General features: G+C 47.7%; 1 protein-coding gene across 1 annotated transcript in view; it reads right to left on the bottom strand.

Moving 5' to 3' along the window:
* The window catches only part of CCDC69 (coiled-coil domain containing 69), a 38,160-nt gene extending 15,958 nt beyond the window's left edge, over nt 1-22,202 (bottom strand). Inside the window, exon 1 of the mRNA XM_038772220.1 lies at nt 22,105-22,202. Coding sequence (XP_038628148.1) covers nt 22,105-22,152 — 48 coding nt within the window. The 5' untranslated portion in view covers nt 22,153-22,202. The remainder of the gene's footprint in view (nt 1-22,104) is intronic.
* Nucleotides 22,203-26,384: the final 4,182 nt, after the last annotated feature.

The following is a 26,384-nucleotide window of genomic DNA, read 5'->3' as shown; positions in this document are numbered from 1 at the left end:
AAGTGGTGTTAAAATTCTGTAACCAGGAAGAGGGACCTGCCCCATCATTAATGTCACATCATGAGAAGCAGTGGGGCCTAGTGGAAAGAGCACAGGCCTGGGAGTTTTGTTTTGTTGTCTGTCTCCCCCTTCTAGACTGTGAGCCTGTTGTTGGGTAGAGACTATCTCTATCTGTTGCCAACTTGTACTTCCCAAGCGCTTAGTACAGTGCTCTGCATACAGTAAGTGCTCAATAAATACGACTGAATGAATGAATGAATAGGAGTCAGAAGATTTGGATTCTAACCCCAGCTCCACCACCTGCCTGCTGGGTGACCTTGGGAAAGTCATTTAACTTCTCTGTGCCTCAGTTTCTTCTTCTGTAAAATGGGGATTAAATACTTGCTCTCCCTCTCAGACTCAGAACCCCATGTGTGTCTGATATGATTGGTACTATGTACCAGTGCTTGGCAATAATAATAATAATGTTGGTATTTGTTAAGCGCTTACTATGTACCAACCACTGTTCTAAGCACTGGACATAGTAAATGCTTAACAATTACTGTTATTATTATTTTGTTGTTGTTGTTATTATTATGTACCACTCCCAAGGACAAAAGGGAACTATCCAATGTCTCTTTTCCCTCTCTCAGATAACAGAATTTGTCCAGAATATCTTGAGGGGGCACATGCAAATCATTAAAGGTAACATTATCTCAAACGTATGAGAATATCATGAAAAGAAGCATGGCCTAGTGGATAGAGCAAGAGCCTGGGAGTCAAAAGGACCTGGGTTTTAATCCTAGCTCTGCCACTTTCCTACTCTGTGATCTTTGTCTTTGGTGAATCACTTCACTTCTATATACCTCAGTTACCTCATCTATAAATTGGGGATTAAGAGTGTGAGCCCCATATTGGACTGGGATTATGTCCAATCTGATTTGCTTGTATCCACTCCAGCACTTAGAACAACACCTGACACATAGTAAGCACTTAATAAATGTCACAATTATTATTAGTAGTAGTAGCAGTAACATATGACCATTCAAGGAACTCTCTCTGTCTCCAAACTGCAGACCTGCTGTTCTTCCCGTTTTTTGAGGAGACCTTCCCTGCTGTTCTGGCATTCTGTTTGCAATCTTACAGGCTGCCTGTCAGACTCCTCCAGCTATAGCTTCTAGTGCATGGCCAAGTGGAGAAAGCATGATTTGGGGCTCAGAAGATCTGTGTTATAATGCCAGCTCTTCTGCTGACCTCTTCTGTGACCTCAGGCAAGTCACTTAACCTCTCTAGGCCTCAGCTTCCTCATCTGAAAAATGGAAACAAATTTCCTGCTCTCTCCCTCTTAGAGACTGTGAGCCCTGTGACCCAGGGACTGTGTCCGCTCTGATAATCTTGGGCCTGCCCTGGTACTTAGTACACAATAAAATGCTTGATAAGTACCATGGCTACTGTTATCCCAAACTCCCGGTGAGGAGGTTGGGCAGGGTGGAGGGGAAGTGGGAAAGAATGCTGGGGATTGAGGGATTTGAGTGTCTCGGAAGGAGCTGCGGAACCAGAAGCCCAGCGGGAAGAGAGAGAAGGCATCTTGTAAAACTTTGGGGTTTGAGAGCCAGACGTTTTGGTCAACCCCAAAGCCCCCATGGCCCCCCAAGATCTTTTCTCCCTCCAGTCTCCCTTCTCACAGAACAACCTGCCTGCCGGCAAGAACCAAGACCAGACAGCAGAGAGGCCCAAATCAGTTAGCTCCCATCCCCACACAAACTCTGCTGCTTTTTATAGACTCCTGCAGAGTCTAGAAATAGCCTGAGGCTAAGAGCAGAGCTCCAGCAGGAATGAGAAAAGGAGAAATAACAATAAATCAAAGGCAATTACAGGCACGAAGCTCGGCCTCACCAATATCTGGCCCCTGAGAAATCTCCCCCGCCACAGTTCAAACAATGACGCTATCAGTGGAGGAATGCTTTGTTAGGCGATCAGCTGTCCCCTCAGACAAGGCTGTTCTTAATATGGGGCCACGGTTCCCCTCTCCCTGTCCAGGGTAGCAGGCTCAGGAGGGATCTACTTCAGAAGTTCACCGAGGGTGGAAAATTTGGCAGAAGCGGCCCTGGGTGTGAGTTCATTTTTATTTTTAATGCTTTCTGAGGGAGAGGCGAGAGGTGATGGCATTCTTTCAGGCAATTCTTACTTGATTTCCTAGCCCTCCTCTTCCTCGCTCCCCACCCATGCCATGACCTGCACCCCAGCGGGCAGTGTGGATTAGCTGTCAGAGCCTGCATGGTTAGGCAGCTGAGTCTGTATCTTGCCTGGGCACCTGACTCCTCCGGGTCACAAGCGCTTAGTACAGTGCTCTGCACACAGTAAGCATTCAATAAGAACTGAACGCTTCAATGAGAAGCAGCATGGCTCAGTGGAAAGAGCCCGGGCTTTGGAGTCAGAGGTCAAGGGTTCAAATCCCAGCTCCGCCAATTGTCAGCTGTGTGACTTTGGGCAAGTCACTTAACTTCTCTGGACCTCAGTTACCTCATCTGTAAAATGGGGATTAAGACTGTGAGCCCCCCATGGGACAACCTGGTCACCTTGTAACCTCCCCAGTGCTTACAACAGTGCTTTGCACATAGTAAGTGCTTAATAAATGCCATTATTATTATTATAAATACGACTGAATGAATGAATAAAATGGGGATAGGCCAAATGGAAAGAGCATGGGCCTGGGAGTTGGGGCGTTAGGGTTCGAATCCCAGCTCTCCCACTCACCTGCTGTTTCCCTAAGTGTGTCACTTAACAGTTCTGTACCTCAATTTCCTCAACTGTAAAATGGGGATTAAATACCTGATCTTCCTCCCCCGTAGACTATAAGCCCTGTACAGAACAGGAACTGTGTCCAACCTGATTATCTTGTATCTACCCCAGTATTTAGTACAGTGGGTTTAGCACATAGCAAGTTCTTAAAAAATATATTAATGAATACACACTTCAAGGAGCTTACGAGCTTGGGGTCAGTTTGATCCTTTTTTTTTTTCCTTCTGGGGAGACCAAAGAGCTATTCTTGGAAACGGAAATTTTGGCCTTCATTGGTGAGATGGCTCCCAGTAAAATGAGGAAATGAGGGGGTACCTTCTTGGTCATCACTAACCAGAACCTCTCCGAGAAGGACTCTGGAGGCTTGTTACTGACATCTGTCTGGGATTCTGGGCCTGGATGTGGGTGGCATGTGAGCAGCTTGGAAGAGGGGGAATGAACAGAAATCTTGGTGGGATTTCTGCTTTCAAGGCAGGAAGGGAATGACTTCAAGGCAGCAGGAGGCAGGGGATGGGAGTACTGTTACTGAAGGCCAGTCCAGTCAGGAGTTTAAGGCTGGGCACCTGTTCCTCCTTCCCCACGAGGGACAATCTGATTACCTTGTATCTCCCCCAGCACTTAGAACAGTGCTCAGCACATGGTAAGCACATAACAAATGCCATTATTATTCTTATTCCAGTGTGGCATGATAAGTCCCGGATCTGAGGTACGGAGTTGGGCTTCCTGATCCTGGCCAGGAGTGACCCCGTTGGCAACAGCGGGTACCTAGTTAGCCCCAGTAGCCTATAATAATGATGGCATTTGTTAAGCACTTACTATATGCAGAGCACTGTTCTAAGTGCTGGGGGGGGGGGGAATACAAGGTGATCAAGTTGTCCCACGTGGGGCTCACAGTGTTAATCCCCATTTTACAGATGAGGTAACTGAGGCTCAGAGAAGTTAAGTGACTTGCCCAAGGTCACACAGCAGACATGTGGCGGAGTCGGGATTCGAACCCATGACCTCTGACTCCAAAGCCCGTGCTCTTTCCACGGAGCCACGCTGCTTCTCTGAGCCACGCTACCTCCCTGCCACCTATTGCTACTCCTGCGCAGCTCACATCTGCTCCCAGCTGCTGCCAGCTATGTGGCAACTGGCAGAGGAGTGAAGTGGGTGGAACAGCCCTCCCTCTTGCCACCCCTCCTCCTGCACAGGACGGCCAGCTGACTGCTCTGCAGATGGCAGACTGCGGTCAAACTCGGACCTTGGCTTTGGCCAGGATGATACACCCTTTGGGGCTGCACCTGTAATGCAATGTATGTATAGGGGAAGGGCTTTTTAATAATAACTGTGGTATCTGTTCAGCGCTTACTTTGTGCCAGGTACGAAGTGCCGGGGTGGACACAAGGAGGCTGTCCACAGTCCCTGTCCCACATAGGGCTCATGGTCTCAATCCCCATTTTGCAGATGAGGTAAATGAGGCACAGAGAAGTGACTTGCCCAAGGTCACACAGCAGGCAAGTGGCAGAGCCAGAATTAGAACCCATAACCTTCTGACTCCCGGGTCTGTGATCTATCCATTACACCATGCTGCTTCTCTTTCTCCCTCCTCTCTGGAGCACATGGCTGTACTTCCCCCCTGCCTAGGGGGATAGTTGGATCCATCTACAGAAAGTGTGGGCTTCCCCTTCTGAGCAAAAATGTTACTTGGACCAGCCCAAGGGATTCTGGAAATGAGAATGAAGAAGGAGAGATGGATAGTGTAGACTGCAGAATGTAAGCTTTAGACTGTAAGCTCATTGTTGGCAGGGAACATGCCTACCAATTTTGTTGTACTGTACTCTCCCAAGCGCTTAGTAAAGTGCTCTGCATACAGTAAGCACTCAATAAATACCACTTGTTGATTGACTGATAGTGAAACAAGAAAACTGTGGCCAGATTTCTGCGTGGATGCACCCAACAGCAGAACGCCAAGAACAAGTTCTATTAACAATCAATCAGTGGTATTTATTGTGCACTCACTATGTGCAGAGGACTGGAAGAGTACAATACAACAGCATTAGCAGACAACTTCCCTGCCCACAATGAGCTTACAGTTTAGAGAGGAAGAGAGATACTAGAGAATCTCAGTTCTTACAACCCAATAGCCTCCTATTAGATACAACTTCCCCTCAATACCCTTCTCCCCATCTTAGCTTCTAACATATGCATAGTACTTGCACAACTTGGACTCTTCATATCCATTTGGATCACTGGTAATTTTCCCTGTGCCCAGCATTCTCATACTATCAAATCCTAAAAGCCAGGAAACAGGCAGTCCTGACCATTAGCTTCAGGGCTCTTCAACAGCAATGTATATGTCTGCTATCTCCACTGCTATACCAACAACTCGCAGTCTTCTCTATACTATATATTATAATTTATTTACATGTATGTCTGTCTCCCTCGCTAGACTGTAAGATCATTGTAGGCAGAGGACGTGTCTACCAATTCTTAGTGCTTAGTACAGTGCCCTGCAATAAATACCACTGATAGATCTGCTTCTCCCAAGTTCCCAAGCTCACTGTCTTACTATATTCATTCAATTGTATTTATTGAGCGCTTACTGTACGAGGAGCACTGTACTAAGCTCTTAGCACTGTACCAATCTCACTCTCACCTCTCTCGCTTCCACCTTCTTGCTGTCATCTCCCACGCCAGAAACTCTCTTCTTCAAATCGACCAGATCACAGCTCTTCCATCTTCAAAGTCCTCCCAGAAACCCTTTTCTGAATAATTTCCACCACCTTGGGTGGTGTCTTCCCCACAGTCACTTTTAGCACTAGATTCTAAGCAATTTGACGGCGGGGATTGTATCCACCTACTCTATTGTACTCTCCCAAGTGCTTAGTATAGTGCTCTGCACCCAGTAAGCTCTTAATAAAATACCACTGATTGGCTGATATAAGCAACCAGGTATACCTATTTTTTCCTCCTGCTCCTCTCACTTGTCTTGTCTTCTCCCATTAGACTGTGAACTCCTCAAGGGCAGGGACTGCCTCTTTTCCTCTTTTGTGTATTACTGAGTGACTAGATCAGTGCTCTGTATAATTATTGATTGACTGAGAAGAAGCTCTGAGAACTATCTAGTCTTTTTTTAAAAAATAGTATTTGTTAAGCTTGGGAGAGAGTCAAGGGCAGAGACTTGTTTACTGCACAGAAGGAGGCAATGGTAAACCACTTCTGCATTTTTACCAAGAAAACTCCATGGATACACTACCAGAACGATTGCAGATGGAAGTGGGGCATTCTGGAAGAGATGTATCTGTGGCGTTGCTATGGGTCAGACACTACTCGACAGCATAAGACAACAACAACAAGCTCTTACTACGTGTCAAACACTATTGTAAGCCCTGGAGTAGATACAAATTAATTAGGTTGGTCATAGTCTCTTGTCCTGCACAGGGTTTACAGTCTAACTATGAGAGAGAACAGGAAAACTGAGGCACAAGGAAGTTAAATGACTTGCCCAAGGTCACACAGCAAGCATTTGGCAGAGGCGGGGTTAGAATCCAGGCCCTCTGATTCCCTCTGCTTCTTCATTTCCCCGCTGAGTCCTTCCTTTCAAAGAGGGAGATGGCAAGCTGGGCAAACAGCAGCATTAACTGAAGATTCTGCCCCCAAAGTGCCCAAACTGTGGTTACCGAAAGACTTTCTCAATTAACCACTCAACAGACCTGGCTCTGCTGAGCCAAATCGGTCATTGAGTCATGCTGGGAAATGGGCTTTATGAGTCAACCTGGTTCTCCCTTTTGAAGTCAGAGATACTAGATGAGGAAAACTCAAGAGGTCATCAGGTCCAGGCTCCTGCCGTGGGGGAAAGCGATTGCCTAAGACCACCCAGAGCAGATGGTGTTCAGTCTGCCGTTAAGGGGTCCGAGGAACCAGTCCAAATCTTGGGGAAGGAAGCGGGACTAGTTGATGCCCTACGAGCCTTGCCGTACTTTCCCACTGTTTGTGCTACTGATGCTAAGTCTGTTTCCTGTGTTGAAGTTCTACAAGGGAGGGGCCCTTTTGCCGCAGTGAGGTACAGGATTTGAAAACAGATTCGAGATAAAGCTGATTGGCTGAGGTTGCAGGGCAGGAAGCGGAGGAGGACGTGGGGGAAGGCAGCTGGGGGCCAAGAGACCGGGTGTGTCTGAGGCAGAACGCCCCTGCATGCAGGATTCAGGGGAGGGCGAGCCCCCCCAGTCCGGGGACGGAAACCCAGCACAGCCAGGATATTCCGTTCCCACAGCTTAGGTTTCGGTGGCTGTGTGGGAGAGATCAGGGCAGGACGGTCATTGCTGCCCTTCCCCACCAGGCCTCAGGTTCCCCTCCTCAAAAATGGGCAGTTTGGCTTCTTTGGACCAATGATCTCGGTGGACTTGGCAGACCTCCTCCAGGGAAAGAGGAATCCTGCTGTCAGTTATCACCCGGAGATGTGATCACATTTAGAAGGGACCCTATTTAACCCTGCTGTCTGGCAAGGTGCCTGTGGTAACAGGGTAGGAATCACCGAAACCTAGGATGCCAGAGCTGAAAGGAACCCAAAAAAGACCCAAAAAGATCAGGTGATTCAGTGCCTGCCTTTCAGAAGATGAAACCCATCCAAGAAATATGCTGGGCTTTTATTAAAGAGCTCCAGGCTCTAGGGTATAATCATTCTTTGCGTTCCTCTACTTGTCCTGTAAAGGGCTTTGGGATCTGGGGTGAAAGATGGGCCCCGAGTGGGTAAAACAACTCACTGGGGAGGGGGCAAGGGGAATTTCAGAGGGGCAAGAAGAGTGGGGCCCTCAGGTGTCCAGTTTCCCAGGATCTGGGTTCTCCGCTCCAGCTGAGAGGACTTGAGCTCTCTCCTGCCCTTGAAAGAGCAGTCTCACACCTGACTGGGCCAACAGGCTCGTGACCAACAGGCTGGTTGCCACCAAACTTACAGGACCTGGGTCACAGCCAAGTGCCTTCCTAAGCAGAAGGGTGGCCTTAGCATCAGGAATTGCCGACGCCCAGCAGGGCAGGCCTAGTGCTCAGAGGGTCCTGTTCTGGACATCGCTAGAAGGACTTTGGAACTGGTGCTCTTATAGTGACCAGAGAGGGGGAGCGGTGTGAAATCTGTCCCCCTCGACCATCTCGGCTCTCAAACCTGGTCCGGGACAGCCGGGGAGAGCTGAGACATCCCATCCCCGCGGGCCTGAGGCAGGGTAGCAGATCAGGCCTTGGGAGAGCCTATCCAGGCCATTCAGCCCACCAGACGCAGCAGGAGAAATGGGAATTTGGGAAAAAGGGCAGGTTCTGAGGGGATGCCAACACTGAATGATGTAAAGATGACGTGCGAGTATGATGCTAATTTCCATCTGCTGCTTTTGGGTCAACAGCATGGGCCTTTGCCCCCTTCTCCTCCTTCTGCTCCTTTCCCCCCTCCTCCTCTTTTCCCTCCTCAGAGTAATTTCTTCTGAATCCATCTGTTCATACCATTTACAGCAAGCTACACATGACCAAAACTGAAGCAGTGTGGTCTAATGGAAAGATCACAGGCCTGGGAGTCAGAGGACCTGAGTTCTAATCCCACCTCCACCATTTATCTGCTGTGTGACCATGGGCAATTCACTTAACTTCTCTGTGACTCAACTACCTCACCTGTAAAATGGGGATTGAGACTGTGAGCCCTATATAGGACATGGACTTCTGTCTACCTCGGTGTTTAGGACAGTGCCCGACACATAGTAAGTGCTTAACAAACACCATTAAAAAAAATAAAAAAAAAAACCTTTCCAAGGCTTTCAACTCAAGACAGCCATTGCCAAAGATAGATGATTGAAGGACTCCTGAATAATAATAATAGTAATAATAATGATGGCATTTGTTAAGTGCTTACTATGTGCAAAGCACTGTTCTAAGCACTGGGGAGGATACAAGGTGATCAGGTTGTCCTACATGGGGCTCACAGTCTTCATCTCCATCTTACAGATGAGGTAACTGACGCCCAGAGAAGTAAAGTGACTTGCCCAAAGTCACACAGCTGACAATTGGCAGAGCCGGGATTTGAACCCATGACCTCTGACTCCCAAGCCCGTGCTCTTTCCACTGAGCCACACTGCTTCTCTATGCACAACACTCCTCTAGACTGTAAACTCATTGTGGGCAAGGAACGTGTCTATCAGCTCTGTTCTACTGTCCTCTCCAAAGTGCTTAGTACAGTGCTCTGCACAAGGAGAGTGCACAATGAATATGATTGATTGATTGGTTGATTGCTTCTCCATACTTGGGACCTGGGTCTTTGCCCTGAGCACTCTTCTCCATCTTCTCTGTACTGGGAATCAAACCATAGATCTAAAAGGCTCTGGATCTCTGCCCTCAAGGAGCTAACCCTATAATGGGAGGGAAATGTAGACACTAATTGCCAAATATACAATAGGTTACAGAATGGGTGCAGATGGTAATCAGTGGTATTTATGATACAAATGAATAAACAAAGATATAGAAAGAACATATTAGCTCCCTCAGCTACATTCTCTACACAGATGATTCCCAATTTTTTCTCTCCACCACTGACCTCTCTCCTCTGCAGTCTCGCATTTCCTCATATCCTCAGGACATCCTTACTTCCAGCCAACGCCTCAAACTTAACTTTTCTGAACAGAACATCTCATTTTCCCACCCAAATCCTGTCCTCCCCAACTTTCCCATCACTATAAACAGCACCACCATTCTTTCTGTCTCACAAACTGAACCTTGGAATTATCCTTGACTCATCTCTCTCACTCATTCCACATATTCAATCTGTCACCAAATCCTGTCAGTTCTACCTTCACAACAGAACTAAAATCCATTTCCTCTCTAGCCAAACTGCTACTATCCAAGCACTTAACCTTGACTGACATCCCTGCCTCCTGTTTCTCCCCACTCCAGTTCTTACTTCACTTTACTGCCTGGATCATTTTTCTGAAAAAAGAAACATTCAGTCCACATCTTCCCACTCCTAAAGAACCTCCTGCATTTGCCCTTCCTCCTCCACATCAAACAGAAACTCTTTTCCATAGGCTTTAAAGCACTCAATCATCTTACACCCTCCTACCTTACCTCATTGATTTCCTAGCCCGCACACTTTGCTCCTCTAAACGCCAACCTTCTCACCGAAACTTGATCTCATCTATCTCACCACCAACTGCTTACCCACTCCCTGCCTCTAGCCTCAAAGCCCTACTGAGAGCTCACCTCCTCCAGGAGGCCTTCCCAGACTGAGCCCCCTCCTTCCTCTCCCCCTCCCCATCCCCCCACCCTACCCCCTTCCCCTCCCCACAGCACCTGTATATATGTTTGTACAGATTTATTACTCTATTTTACTTGTACATATTTACCATTCTATTTATTTTATTTTGTTAATATATTTTGTTTTGTTGTCTGTCTCCCCCTTCTAGACTGTGAGCCCATTGTTGGGTAGTGACCGTCTCTATATGTTGCCAACTTGTACTTCCCAAGCGCTTAGTACAGTGCTCTGCACACAGTAAGTGCTCAATAAATACAACTGAATGAATGAATGAATGAATACGATTGAATGAGTGAATGAATGAATGAATGAATGAATGAATGAATGAATGAATGAATGAATGGAACTTCTTCCTCCTTTATAACCAAAAGACGATCACTCTCCCTACCTTCAAAGTCTTATTAAAACCCCACCTCCTCCAAGGGACTTTCCCTGACTAAGCCCTCAATGCCTTCCATTGCCTATGCACTTGGATCCCTACCTTTTAAGTACTTGATATTTACCCCACCCTCAGCCCTACATAATTTAATGTCTCTCTACCTCTCTAGACAGTAAATTTCTTCTGGGCAGAGAAAATGTCTACCAACTTTGTTGTACACTCCCAAGCGCTTAGTACAGTGCTCTGCACACAGTAAGTAAGCACTCAGTGAATACCACTGATTGATTGATTACGTATGAATAACTAGGTAGCTGTGGAGAGTGCATGATGAGGAAGATTGGGAGTTAGCCTGGGGACTCTGTTGGAGGTAGCGGCTTTCTTGGAGGGCTCTGAAGGCAGGACAGACAGGATTTGGCTGATATGAGGGAGATTTTCATTCAAGGGGATAGGTGTGAGCAAGGGATATTTGAATTTTGAGCCTGGTGTAGTTAGAAGATCAGTTCGGGAGAAGCAAAATATGCAAGACGGTTATAGCAGAAGAAAAGAGTGAAGCAAAGGGACACAAGTAGAGGACAGCGTATGCATTGGACAAACTGGTATTTTTTTCAGCCGGTCAATCACATTCATTGAGTACTTACTCTGCACCAAGCACTAGATTAAGCGCTTGGAAGAGTACAATATAACAGACACATTCCCTGCCCACAATAAGCTTACAGTTTAGAGGAGTATTTGCTCAGAAGACTTCATGGCTTCATTCCTACTGCCCTTCTTCTTACTCGTGTCAACATCATGGCTTCATTCCTACTGCCCTTCTTCTTACTCGTGTCAACATAGCCAGTACCCATTCAAAGTAACCTACTCAGAGCTGGTGTGGAAGGGCAGAGCCTATGGGCATGTGGGGCAGAGGAGTGAATTTTGGGTGGGACCCCCTGCCTCTCTCTGCCCAGGATCCACCCAGCCTAACACTGACCCTATGGACAGATCTGCAAATGACATCTCTGGCACTAGGACAGCTTTGCTGCTCAAAGGTCTCGGGACCACGGACCGAGCACCCACCCGAAATGGAGCTAGGCCCATGGAAGGAGCAGAAGGTAAATTAAGGCCTGTTTCTATGCCTAAGTACAAGCAAGCCAGCAGGGGAATTGTCGGCAGAGAGCATTGGAAATGCCACCATGGATTGCCTCCTTCTGGTGGACCAAAAGTCCTTTCTGAGGGCTTGGAGGTGCTTCAAAGAGATTTGCCAACCAAAGCTACCCCTGCCTCAAAGTAGATGTGCCAAAGTTACCCCTGACTCCATCATACCAGACAAAGGTACCCCTGCCTTCATCCTCCTAGCCAAATCGATCCCTGTCTCCACCATCCTGGTCAAAACTTACCCCTGCCTCCATCAACCTAGCCAAAACTCTCTCTGCCTCCATCATCCTAGCAAAAGTTATCCCTGCCTCCATTACTGTACCTCAGTTACCTCAAATGTAAAATGGGGGATTAAATATGCTTCCTCCAAATTAGGATGTGAGCCCAATGTGGGACAGGGATTGTGTCCAACCTGATTATCTTGTATCTACCTCAAGGCTTAGTACAGAACCTGGCACTTAGTGAGCATTTAATACGTACCATTAAAAATTAAACAAACAAAAAAACCAAGCTAGGACAATCTAAGAGGGGCTTCAGAAGGCAAGGCTGGGACGCCAGTGCTACATCTGTAATGAAAGAAATGCCAGTATTTATGTAATTATCCAACTTTACATTTTAAATCTCTCAAATCAAATAACTTTGAAGTCCAGAGGTGCCAGGGCCTATTCCAGGGAGCCCGGGGCTGGTACCCCCTCCCCTGCCCCTGCCCAGCAAGCCCCAGCACAAGGGAAGACTTGGCTACAGTGGAGAAACTATGGCACAAAAGGGAGAGGAAAGTTGGAGGATCCCACAAGACTCAGGTGAAATGAAAGCATGGGTGTTTGACAAGATTCCTCTCTTAGGACGTGTACAATGCCAAACCTCTCCAAAGGGATCAGGAATCCCAATCCAGCTTCAGCTTCAGGAGAGAAGACTGAGTTATTACAAAACGACCCTAGAAAAAGCCACCTGCAACCAGCCCAAGGTGAGTAACAACGTATGCCAGGCTGCAGAAGAGAATGCCCTTATCGCTTCATTTCCTGGAGATTGGAGGGCCAGTAAATAAGCTGGGTGAACAGAAGAGCAGGTATGTCCTTATTGAAAGGCTAGCTCTAAATGTGTGGAGAATATTTTTGTCTTTAGGAAAAGAAAACGATAATTTCAAGCAAGGTGGGATCCAAGCCGGGAGGAATGGCAGGGGGAGCGGGTGACAGGAAGAACACCTTCCTGAGGTCACCTGGATCCTGGGCCAGATAATCAGGCCAGGGTTCTGAGATATCCTCAAGGCACCTCCATCCAACTGTACGCTGACATTTAGTCCCCTGAGGACTGCAGAAATAAAAAACCTCCTGGCCTGTTTTTGTACAATGGTGAAAACCCAGTTCTGCTCTATCAAACCCTCAAGACTCTACCAAGCTGAAGATCGGATATAAACATCTTGTCCCCGCCCTGCCTTGGTTCTGGGAGAAAGAAAGGCTGAGGGGCTCTCTCTCCTTCAGCACTCACAGGAAAGTCATCAGTTCTGAACTTCAGCTTTCAGACACACTCTGAGTTTCTTTCACATTTCTGTGATTTCCAGCCTGGAACTCCCTCCCTCTTCACAGACCACAGCTCTCCCACCTTCAAAACCCAACTAAAATCACATCTCCTGAAGGAACCCTTCCCTGACTAACTTCTCATCTCCCCACCCTATTCTCCCTCCTTTCTGTGTTACCCATGCACTTAAGTCCATACCCCTATTTGATACCCAGCTCCGCCCCTACAGCACTTTTGTCCATATTCTTATACTCCGTTGCTTCCCTTGCCTGTAATTTAATTTAATGTCTGTGTCCCCCACTAGATTGGAAGCTCCTTGAGGGCAGGGATCACATTTAAGAACTTTATGGTATTCTCCCAGGAGACAGGTTTGGTGCTTTGCACATGATAAGCACCTAAGAGATACCTTGATTTGATCAACTGCCAGGGGAGAACAAGTAGGATGAAGAAAGAGCAAGCCACGGAGTATATGGAATTAATACCAGAAGCCTGAGGGGAGGCATCACTGTAGGATGGGGAGGTCTCTGTTCGAAATTTGAACCAAGTTTGAATGATGGAGAAAGCCCTGTTGACTTCATAAAAAGGGTGGGCCCTGGTTTCTCTCAGCAGCTTGGGTGGGAAGAAGGTCTGACCTGTGGCTATTTTCCCTGTTTCTGCTCAGGGGAGAGGTCAGAGGGAGGGAGAGGAGGAGGAGGAGGCTGGGGCCCCCAGAGACAGGCTAAGGGGAATGATCTGGTCATCAAGTGTTGCTTTGCTTAAACTTCCCTTTCTCCTTCTCCTCTGAGGGCCTGCCCCTCTGCACCCTTGGCCGGGCGCTGAGCGGCTTTAAAAACATAAGTACCACTAAAACCTAAAGCGGAGGTATAATACAAAGGTTCCTAAGACATCATCTCAAGCAATGAAGAGCGACAGAGATGGATGGCAGCCCCTGCCTGCTGGTCCCTCAGGTTCTGGAGAAGAAGGCTGGGACGTACACAGCGGCGTAAACAGTCCAGTAAGTTCAGGCTGGCCCTGGATAATCACTGGGCAGACTTTAGTGTGTTTAGATAGACTGTGCAGAACTGTGTGTTTGGAGAACAATGCTCAGGGCTATTTGGTTAGAAGAGTATTTTTGCATCAGTCTCTGCTGATGCCTAGGCACACCCTTCTTCCCTCCGGAGGGGATTTAGCCAAGCCTTGTGAGAATGGTGTCACCTGGCAGGCCACTCTGATTCTCTGCGAATGGCATCAGCACCTTCGAATGGGTAGGGGACGGGTCTGGTTTTCCCTTGATAATTCCCCACAGCACCTGGCTCAGGGCTCTTCACCCGGTGAGCCCTCAGTGCCAGATAAATGATGGCCCTATAGGTAGAAGGGACAGACTCTTGTGAAGATTCCCCCAGACTGGTCTGCTCCTGCCCAGGCACCTGAATTTACAGCCATCTGGGAGGCCATATCAGGGCACCCTCTCTCCAGTCTGCCTTCCCCGAATTGCATGAGACTGGCAGGAGGATGTGGCCAAGTTGCAAATCACCACACACCCAGCTGAAGGTAAATCCCCATCTATAGTTCAATATCCTTCTCTGTGCACATACTGGGCCACCCCTGGAAAATGGCCTGGTTAAAAAAGGCCCCATTTAGAAGCAATCAGTGAAATAGGCCAGCTGGTGGGACACTATCCCTGCCTCTTAAATTGCCATTCCGGCTCAATGCCTGCCCCAGTTCTTCCCTCTCCCTAAGAAGGCTGCACTCAGCAGAGATCCACTGTGGATAGAGTGGCTGTCGAGGCTGGCCATCCTTGGAGATTTGGCTCCTCCCTCTTCCCGCGGCAACCAATGTCCGCCCAGGTTTAGGGACCATTTTGCTGGCTCACTGGGGCAAAGTTCCATAAGGCTCGATAATAATTAGTAATAATAATTGTGGCATTTGGTACGTGCTTACTGTGTGCCAAGCACTGGGGTGTGAACCCATGAGCCACCCGTGGTGGGTAGATACAAAATCATCAGGTCCCACGTGTCTCAGCAGGAGGGAAAACAGGTATTGAATCCCCATTTTGCAGATGAGGCAACCCAGGTTCTCTGATTCCCAGGCCCGTGCTCTTTCCATTATGCATTCCAGAATAATAATAATAACAATTGTAGGATTTGTTAAACGCTTACTCTGAACCTAGCACTGAACTAAACACTGGGAGAGGAAACAAGACAATCATGAAGGACAGTCCCTATCCCACATGAGGCTCAGTCTAAGTAGGAGGGAGAACTAGTATTTCATCTCCATTTTACAGATGAGGAAACAGAGGCACAGAAAAGTTAAAAATGACTTGCCCAAGGCCACAAAACAAGCAAGTGGCAGAATCTGGATGAGAGCCCAGGTCCTCTGCCTAGAGATGAGAATCCATAATCTTCCCCTCTCACCCATCTCAAGAACTAAAAGCCCTCACTTGGTCAGAAAGCTCTAACCTAAATCCCTAATGCTGAAGCACTGCTCAGGGCTGCCCACCCAGTTCCAGGGAGGAAACCGGCAGGATCCAAGAAGATGTTTGCCCAGAAAAAAATATCCCGTGGAAGGAAGTCTGGCACCTGGGGGAGGAACCACCCACCACCACCACCACAGTCCAGTGGGATCGGAGCTGGAAATGAATTTTAAACAAAAAAGCCAATCTGTCCTGGCTGCCATGTACGGGCATGGGCTCACGCAACTTCATGGCCTCTGAGCAGGGTGGAGGGGAGGAGGAATCCAACACTACCAGCGAAAGGGAGTGACGTTCGGGGTTTCCGCTACACATTCAGCCAAACAACTGTGGATCTGCTATCCAGCTCAGCTCGCCTGAGGAGAGTTGTGCCGGCTTTGCAGAGGTCAGGGAAAGGGACAAGACTTGCTCAAGGGTGGGGAGAACCAGGATTATAACTCTCAATCAATTATGGCTGCTTGATTGTGGTATTAATTAAGCACCTACTCATTATGGGGCGGAGAGGACTCGACAATGTAAGACAAGTCGAGGCAAGGTGTCAAGCATTGGTTCAATACATGATCATCAGATCAGAAACATTCCCTGTCCTGTGTGGGACTCACAGTCCAAGAGCTGGTATCCCCACTTTACAGATGAGGAAACTGAGGCCCTTTGTAGTCAAGTGACAGGGCTATGGTCACATAGCAAATTAGTGGCTAAACTGGGCTTAGAACCCAGGTTTCTTCACTATAAGAAAAATACATAAGTGTGGTGGAAGCTCATAATAATAATAATTGTGGTAGTTGTTAAGCTCTTATCACCTTGTAACCTCCCCAGCGCTTGGAACAGCGCATTGCACATAGTAAGCGCTTAATAAATGCCATCATTATTATTATTATTATGTGCCAGGCTAAGTGCCGGATTGGAAACGAGCAAATCAGTTCAACACAGTTCCTGTCATACATGGGGCTCACAGTCTTAATCCCCATTTTACAGATGAGGGAACTGAGGCACAGAGAAGTTAAGTTCATTCAATCGTATTTATTGAGCACTTACAGTGTGCAGAGCACTGTACCAAGTGCTTGGGAAGTACAAATCAGCAACATATAGAGACGGTCCCTACCCAACAACGGGTTCCCAGTCTAGAAGGGGGAGACAGACAACAAAACATGTAGACAGGTGTCAAAACCACCAGAATAAATAGAATTATAGCTATATGCACATCATGAATAAAATAGAGTAGTAAAAATGTTCAAGTAAAATAAATAGAGTAATAAATATGTACAAATATATACAAGTGCTGTGGGGAGGGGAAGGAGGTAGGGCTGGGGGGTGGCGATGGGGAGAAGGAGAGGAAAAAGGGGGCTCAGTCTGGGAAGGCCTCCTTGAGCCCCCTCCTTCCTCTCCCCCTCCCCATCCCCCCGCCCTACCTTCTTCCCCTCCCCACAGCACCTGTATATGTTTGTACAGATTTATTACTCTATTTGTTACTTGTACATATTTACTGTTCTATTTACTTTGTCAATGATGTGCATCTAGCTTTACTTCTATTTATTCTGATGACTTGACACCCGACCACATGTTTTGTTTTGTTGTCTGTCTCCCCCTTCTAGACTGTGAGCCCATTGTTGGGTAGGGACCGTCTCGATATGTTGCCAACTTGGACTTCCCAAGCGCTTACTACAGTGCTCTGCACACAGTAAGTGCTCAATAAGTACGATTGAATGAATGAATGAATGAGTAGGGCTTTGAAGGGAGGAAGAGAGCTAGTTTGGCGGATGTGTGGAGGGAGGGCATTCCAGGACAGAGGAAGGACGTGGGCCGGGGGTCGACAGCGGGACAGGCGAGAGCGAGGCACAGTGAGGAGGTTAGCGGCAGAGGAGCGGAGGGTGCGGGCTGGGCTGGAGAAGTTGAGAAGGGAGGTGAGGTAGGAGGGGGCGAGGTGATGGACAGCCTTGAAGCTGAGAGTGAGGAGTTTTTGCTTGTTTTGTAGGTTTGACAGCCAACCACTGGAGATTTTTGAGGAGGAGAGTGACATGCCCAGAGTGTTTCTGTACAAAGATAATCTGGGCAGCAGAGTTAAGTATAGATTGAAGTGGGGAGAGACAGGAGGATGGGAGATCAGAGAGGGGGCTGATGCCAAGGTCACACAGCAGACAATTGGCAGAAAGAGGATTTCCGACTCCCAGGTTGGTGCTCTATCCACTAGGCCTTGCTAATTCTCATGAGAACTTCACCACCTAGGTGGCTAATGCAGGACTTGGGGGATATTAAGTGGGGAGATTAAAAGTTAATCGAGAAGGCCACCTCCTTCCTCGCTGGGCAGGAGGAGCCCTGGGCTAGGTAGACACCAAGGATCTCTACCAATCTACCAATCTCTACCATGGGAAGCAGCATAGCCTAGTGGAAAGACCATGGTCCTGGGAGTCAGAGGACTTGGGTTCAAATTCCAGTTCTACCACTGGTCTGCTGTGTGACCTTGGGCAAGTCACTTAATTTCCCAGTTTCCTCATCTGCTAAATGGGGATTAAATCCTACTCCCTCCTACTTAGACTGTGAGTCCCATGTGGGACAGGGACCATGTCCAACTTGATTATCTTGTATCCACCCCAGTGCTTGGAAAAGCGTTTTATAATAATTATTATTAATCAGAGAGGGGCAGCCAGTCATTTAGTCAGTCACTAAGTATTCTTGAGCCACCCACAGGGTATATTAGGTGGTTGGGCTAATAGTTAAGATTATGCCTAGTCCTTGACTTCTGGGAGTTCACAGCTTAATTCTGAAAACACATACCCAAAGGGATTATGCCTCCCTGAGATGATTCCCAATCCAGGGTAGAAGGTGGACTGTATCCTGGAGGGTTTTGTCCTCCCTTATGGGATTGGGAGGCTGGGCTGGGACTGAATCCTGAGGCCTGAGAGGGAAACCTGAGGTTCCCAGCCTGATTCTGAGCGAGGCTGCAGAGGTAGGCCAAGGCTGCATACTGATAAAAGGAGAATCATTCCTGAGACCCCCTTTCCCCCAGCCCCACTCCTACCAGTCCTTTCTTGACCTCTTCCCCAACTGGGAGGCCAGGCTCTACCCATGGCCCCCTCTGTTGCAACTCTAGGAAATGAGTCAGTCCTGCAATGCCCAGCGGTCCTGGCGAAAATTCTCCAAATTCTCTTCTTTGCATGGCAGGAAAAGACCACCTCCTCCTAGCAAGGCCCCACAGGGGCACTGGGTAGCAGCTCTTCCTGATCCTCCCACTTCCAGTCAGACTGGCAGAACACAAGACGAACAGCCCGCCCAAGTCCCAATCCAATCCTTCCTCCTTATGAGCCTGAAGGATTCTCCAAGAACCGGCTTGATTTCCAACTCTACCCAACCACTCTCTCCCAAACTCCCTGCTGCTTTGCAGTTTATTGCCTTATAGGGAGGCCGGCTTGCTTGGATCCTACAAACCGGAGTTCAACTCAGGTTTTGAGCAAATGATACTTAATTTTACCATTCTCTAGACTCTAAGATCATTATGAGCAGAGAACATGTCTACCAACTGTGTTGCACTGTATTCTCCCAAGCGCTTAGTGCAGTGCTCTGCACACAGCATTCAATAAATACCATTGATTGATTGATTTTCGTATTTTTAAACATTTACTACGTGCTAAGCACCAGGGTACATACAAAGTTATAAGATCAGACATCATCCCTGTTCCACAGGGATTCCCAACACCATTTTACAGATGTGTTAAGAGGTTCAGAGAAGTCAAGTGATTTGCCCAACAGTGGCAAAACTGAGCCTTGAACCAAAACTCCGGACTCCTAGTCCCGGGACTCTTTCCATTAGGTCATGCTTGATGTCGGAGTGTGAGCAGAGCAGATCCTCCTCTTGGGAATACTGCCCTTCGAGCTTTAATACATCCCTGGTGAGGAGCAACAGGTCTGCTCATCGTTACAACCTCTCCAATCTCTCCCCACTACGCTCATCTACAGAAATGAACAGTTAGGCGGTATTTTAGTACTGTGCCCGGCACATAGTAAGCACTTCACAAATACCATAATTATTATTATTACTTGGACTGCTAGTTTCAGAGTAACCAGGCGACCCTGAATATCCCGTATCTACCCCAACGATTAAGACAGTCCTAGGCATATAGTAGTTGCTTAACAAATACCAGAGCCGGCAGGCAGTGGCAAGCAGTCAATCGTACTTATTGAGCACTTACTGCGTGCAGAGTGCTGTACTAAGCGCTTGGGAAAGTACAATACAACAATATTACAGACACATTCCCTGCCCTCAATGAGTCTTACAGTCTAGGGGGGGAGAGAGTGGGGGATTCCCACTGCCGGATAGCTTTTTTTTAATGGTATTTGTTATGTGATTACTATGTGCCAAGCACTGTACTAGCGCTGGGACAGATTCAAGATAGTCAGATTGGACACAGTCCATATCCCACTTGGGGGTCCCAACCTTAATCCCCAATTTACAGATGAAGTAACTGAGGTTCAGAGAAGTTAAGGTCACAGACAAGTGGCGGATCCGGGGTTAGAATCCAGGTGCTCTTACTCTCAAGGCCGTGCTCACAAATCCTCATGAGAAAAAAAAAAAATAAAGACCGGCACCTCTTTAAACAGTTCCACTTCATCTAACTTCTGCAAACAACTTGCTCTCCCCTCAACGTAGCCCGTAGCCAGGGGAATTGAGTCGCTATTGCCTTTTCCCTCCTGCCTTCGCCCCGGGAGTAAGTGTAAAGTTTCTGGACGCTGAACATATTACCTTGAACCCAGAAAACCAGACTCCTTCAACCATGGTGCAACTTCAAGCAAACTCCCCAAGGCCCCAAACTCTTTTTTCACCCCTTTTACCACTAGCACCCACAGTCGGAGACCCTGCCAAAGACCTGCCTAAAACCCAGGTTACGGGAGGAGGAGGAGGAGGCCTCGAATCCGGACCTTTTCCTGATGGCTCACTGAGCGTGGCTCAGTGGAAAGAGTGGGGCTTGGAAGTCCGAGGTCATGGATTCTAATCCCAGCTCCGCCACTTGTCAGCTGTGTGACTTTGGGCAAGTCACTTAACTTCTCCCAGTTCCCTCATCTGTAAAATGGGGACGAAGACTCTGAGCCTCACGTGGGACAACCTGATTACCTTGTACCCCCACCCCAGAGCATAGAACAGTGCTTGGCACATACTAAGTGCTTAATAAATACCATCACTGTTATTGTTATTATTTCACACCCTAATTGGGGAAGTCCTCAGCCTGTGAAATCTGCTGCTTCCCCCACTATGCACCCCAATGTTTTTCCACTTTCCCCGCCTCTCCCCTGAACCCCCTGATCCTGCAAGCATCCATCCCCTACCCAATTTATTGGGGGTGATGGCTTTTCCCCCCGTCCACTCCTGCCCAGCCCCGGCTTAGCGTTTAGCACAGCGCTTGGCACATAGTCATCACATAACCTGTCTACTTGTTTTTGTTCTGTTTTGTTGTCTGTCTCCCCCCACTCTTCTAGACTGCGAGCCTGTCGCTGGGCTCATTCAATCATGATTGAATGATTGATTTCACTCAATCGTATTTATTGAGCGCTTACTGTGTGCAGAGCACTGTACTAAGCGCTTGGGAAGTCCAAGAGAAGCAGCGTGGCTCAGCGTCAAGAGCACGGGCTTTGGAGTCAGAGGTCATGGGTTCAAATCCCGGCTCCGCCAACTGTCAGCTGTGTGACTTTGGGCAAGTCGCTTAGCTTCTCCGTGCCTCGGTTCCCTCATCTGTAAAATGGGGATTAAGACTGTGAGCCCCACTGGGGGACAACCTGATCACCTTGTAACCTCCCCAGTGCTTAGAACAGTGCTTTGCACATAGTAAGCGCTTAACAAACGCCATCATTATTATTATTATTATAAGTTGGCAACACATAGAGACGGTCCCTACCCAACAGTCTAGAAATCAGTCGATCAATCAATCGTATTTATTGAGCACTTACTGTGTGCAGAGCACTGTACTAAGCGCTTGGGAAGTACAAGATGGCAACATATAGAGACAGTCATCATCATCATCATCAATCGTATTTATTGAGCGCTTACTATGTGCAGAGCACTGTACTAAGCGCTTGGGAAGTACAAATTGGCAACACATAGAGACAGTCCCTACCCAACAGTGGGCTCACAGTCTAAAAGGGTCTCAGAAATGGTCTCTGTTCCTCAACTGCCCTTTCCAGTCTCTCCTTATTGCTACACTGTACTTTCCAAGCGCTTAGGACAGTGCCCCGCTCACAGCAGGCGCTCAATAAATACGACTGACTGAAAAACACGATCGAATGAATGAATATACCTTTTTTTTTAAAAAAAAGAAGCGATCTGGCAGCAGGCATCCCCCCACTGTCTCCCCCGTGGCTTTGTTATTAAAGTAGGGTGGGTTTTCCCCCTCTTCCAAGCCAAATCCAGGAGATTTGGAGAGACCCAGCCCCGCCGATCGCCTCCCCCTCTCCTCCGGCTGATTCCACTTGATTATTGGAAAGGCAAAAGGTGAATCCCGGGGTTCCTTCGCCCCCCACACCCCCCAAATGAGGCGGCTGACCCTCTTCCCCCCCGCACTTTGGAGAAAGCAAACTTTGCCCGGCGTTCCTCTTTACCTTCCTCCTGGGTCTGCAGCAGAGGGGTTTGCTGCATTTGCAGCCCATCCCCTCCTCCTCGGGGGTGTCCGAGGGGAGGGATCCCCCCCCCCAAAAAAAAGACCCCCTCCGACGGCTGCTCTAAGACCCTGGCTGTGAACCCGAAAGAGCCGCCCCGGTGAATTGAACCCAAGACAGCGGGGCGCCGTAAATACCAGGAGAGAAGCGACGCCCCAATCCCTCTGAGCCACTCCGACAGGCCAGCCCAGTCCCACCTCCCCGGGACAACGAGCTCCATTCATTCCAGCCTATTTATTGAGCGCCTACTGTGTGCACAGCACTGGACTAGGCGCTTGGGAAGTCCAAGTTGCCAACAGATAGAGCCGGCCCCGACCCGAAGGCGGGTTCACACCTTTAGATGCTCTAAACCCTCATTCAAATCCCGGCTCCACCGATTGTCAGCTGTCACTTCTCTGGGCCTCAGTTACCTCATCTGGAAAATGGGGATTAAGACTGTGAGCCCCCCGTGGGACAACCTGATCACCTTGTAACCTCCCCAGCGCTTAGGACGGTGCTTTGCACATAGTAAGCGCTTAATAAATGGGGATTAAGACTGTGAGCCCCCAGTGGGACAACCTGATCACCTTGTAACCTCCCCAGCGCTTAGAACGGTGCTTTGCACATAGTAAGCGCTTAATAAATGCCATTATTATTATTATTATTATTCCTTCATTTTATTCCATCGTATTTATTGAGCGCTTACTGTGTGCAGAGCACTGGACTAGGCGCTTGGGAAGTCCAAGTTGCCAACAGATAGAGACGGCCCCGACCCAAAAGCAGGTTCACACCTTTGATGCTCTGAACCTTCATTTCAAATCCCGGCTCCACCAATTGTCAGCTGTGTGACTTTGGGCAAGTCACTTCACTTCTCTGGGCCTCGGTTACCTCATCTGTAAAATGGGGATTAATACTGTGAGCCCCCAGTGGGACAACCTGATCACCTTGTAACCTCCCCAGCGCTTAGAACAGTGCTTTGCACATAGTAAGCGCTTAATAAATGGGGATTAAGACTGTGAGCCCCCAGTGGGACAACCTGATCACCTTGTAACCTCCCCAGCGCTTAGAACGGTGCTTTGCACATAGTAAGCACTTAATAAATGCCATTATTATTATTATTATTATTATTATTGTTCCTTCATCTTATTCCATCGTATTTATTGAGCGCTTACTGTGTGCAGAGCACTGGACTAGGCGCTTGGGAAGTCCAAGTTGCCAACAGATAGAGACGGCCCCGACCCAAAGGCGGGTTCACACCTTTAGATGCTCTAAACCTTCATTCAAATCCCGGCTCCACCAATTGTCAGCTGTGTGACTTTGGGCAAGTCACTTCACTTCTCTGGGCCTCAGTTACCTCATCTGGAAAATGGGGATTAAGACTGTGAGCCCCCAGTGGGACAACCTGATCACCTTGTAACCTCCCCAGCGCTTAGGACGGTGCTTTGCACATAGTAAGTGCTTAATAAATGGGGATTAAGACTGTGAGCCCCCAGTGGGACAACCTGATCACCTTGTAATCTCCCCAGTGCTTAGAACGGTGCTTTGCACATAGTAAGCGCTTAATAAATGCCATTATTATTATTATTATTATTATTCCTTCGTCTTATTCCATCGTATTTATTGAGCGCTTACTGTGTGCAGAGCACTGGACTAAGCGTTTGGGAAGTCCAAGTTGACAACAGGTAGAGACAGTCCCGACCCAACGGCGGGTTCACACCTTTGATGTTCTAAACCTTCATTCCTTCATTCAGTTGTATTTATTGAGCGCTTCCTGCAGGCAGAGCCTTCATTCCTTCGTCTTATTCCATCGTATTTATTGAGCGCTTACTGTGTGCCGAGCACTGTACTAAGCGCTTGGGAAGTACAAGTTGGCAACACAGAGAGGTGGTCCCTATTACTAAGTGCTTGGGAAGTCCAAGTTGCCAACAGATAGAGACGGCCCCGACCCAACGGCGGGTTCACACCTTTGATGTTCTAAACCTTCATTCCTTCGTCTTATTCCATCGTATTTATTGAGCGCTTACTGTGTGCCAAGCACTGTACTAAGCGCTTGGGAAGTACAAGTTGGCAACACATAGAGGCGGCCCCTACCCAACAGTGGGCTCACAGTCTAGAAATGGTCTCTGTTCCTGAATTGCACTTTCCAGTCTCTCCTTATTGCTACGTTGTACTACCCAAGTCGTATTTATTGAGCACTTCAGCACTGGACTAAGCGCTTCGCGACGTGTAGAGACAAGCCCTACCCAACAACGGGCTCCCAGACTAGAAGGGGGAGACAGACAACAAAACAAAACACGTGGACAGGGACCAATTATAGCTATATTGTACATCATTAAGGCTCCCAGCCTATAATCAATCAATCAATCAATCGTATTTATTGAGCGCTTACTGTGTGCAGAGCACTGTACTAATGCTTGGGAAGTACAAGTTGGCAACATATAGAGACAGTCCCTACCCAACAGTGGGCTCACAGTCTAAAAGGGGGAGACAGAGAACAAAACCAAACATACTAACAAACTAAAATAAATAGAATAGATATGTACAAGTAAAATAAATAAATAAATAGAGTAATAAATAAGTACAAACATATATACATATATACAGGTGCTGTGGGGAAGGGAAGGAGGTAAGATGAGGGGGATGGAGAGGGGGATGAGGGAGAGAGGAGGGAAGGGGCTCAGTCTGGGAAGGCCTCCTGGAGGAGGTGAGCTCTCAGTAGGGCCTTGAAGGGAGGAAGAGAGCTAGCTTGGCGGATGGGAGCTAGCTATAAGTGGGAGACAGACAAAGTGGGAGGCAGACAACAAAACAAAAGAGGTAGACAGGGGGTCAATTATAGCTATATGCACATCATTAACAAAATCATTAGAATAGTAAATACGTACAAGGAAAATAAATAGAGTGAGAAGTCAGCACAGATATATACAAGTGCTGTGGGGAGGGGAAACACTGTGTGGAGTGCAGGCTTCAATTAAAAATTAGTGGGGTTTTTTGTTGGATTGTTGGCCAGCACGAGTTTGGAAGGCGGAGGTCGTGGGTTCCAATCCCCACTCCGCCACTTAATAATAATAATAATGGTATTTGTTAAAAATAATAATAATGATGGCATTTGCTAAGCGCTTACCATGTGAAAAGCACTGTTCTAAGCGCTGGTGGGGGGGAATAGAAGGTGATCAGGTTGTCCCACATCGGGCTCACAGTCTTAATCCCCATTTTCCCGATGAGGGAACTGAGGCCCAGAGAATAATAATAATAGTAATAATAATAATAATAATAATAACAATAATAACAATGGTATTTGTTAAGCACTTACCATGTGAAAAGCACTGTTCTAAGCACTGGTGGGGGGGAATAGAAGGTGATCAGGTTGTTCCACATGGGGCTCACAGTCTTTATCCCCATTTTACAGATGAGGGAACTGGGGCCCAGAGAATAATAATAATAATAATAATAGTATTAAAGCACTTACTATGTGCAAAGCACTGTTCTAAGTGTGGGGAGGGGGGATAGGTGATCAGGTTGCCCCACGTGGGGCTCACAGTCTTAATCCCCATTTTACAGATGAGGGAACTGAGGCCCAGAGAATAATAATAATAATAATAATGGTATTTAAGTGCTTACTATGTGCAAAACACTGTTCTAAGTGCGAGGAGGGGGGATATAAGGTGATCAGGTTGCTCCACATGGGGCTCACAGTCTTAATCCCCATTTTACAGATGAGGGAACTGGGGCCCAGAGAAGTGAAGTGACTTGCCCACGGTCACACAGCAGACAAGTGGCGGAGCTGGGATTAGAACCCATGGCCTTCTGATTCCCAGGCCCATGCTCTATCCACGCCATGCTGCTTCTCTCCATTCTGTTTTTGACATTGTACCTGCTCTTTTGCATGGGTATTTGCTGTGCCAACTATATGGGCAGTCCATGTGCCCAGTTTCCCTACCAGGATCTGTATGGTCCTCTCTCCCCAACCCAGCTGTACGTTACAATATTGCATGCAAACAATAACCTGATGATCTTGTATCTACCCCAGTGCTTAGAACACTGTTTGGCACTTAATAAGCACTTAACCTTAATCATCATCATCATCATCATCATCATGCAAAACTCACATGGCACCTCGCGGCCTACCCTGAAACCCACCCACCTCCTTCCCTTCCCCACAGCACCTGTATATATGTATATATGTTTGTACATATTTATTACTCTATTTATTTATTTATTTATTTATTTTACTTGTACATATCTAT

Source organism: Tachyglossus aculeatus, chromosome X1, assembly GCF_015852505.1.
Source record: "Tachyglossus aculeatus isolate mTacAcu1 chromosome X1, mTacAcu1.pri, whole genome shotgun sequence".
In the NCBI taxonomy this organism is placed as follows: Eukaryota; Metazoa; Chordata; class Mammalia; order Monotremata; family Tachyglossidae; genus Tachyglossus; species Tachyglossus aculeatus.
This window is presented reverse-complemented; position numbering and strand designations above follow the sequence as displayed.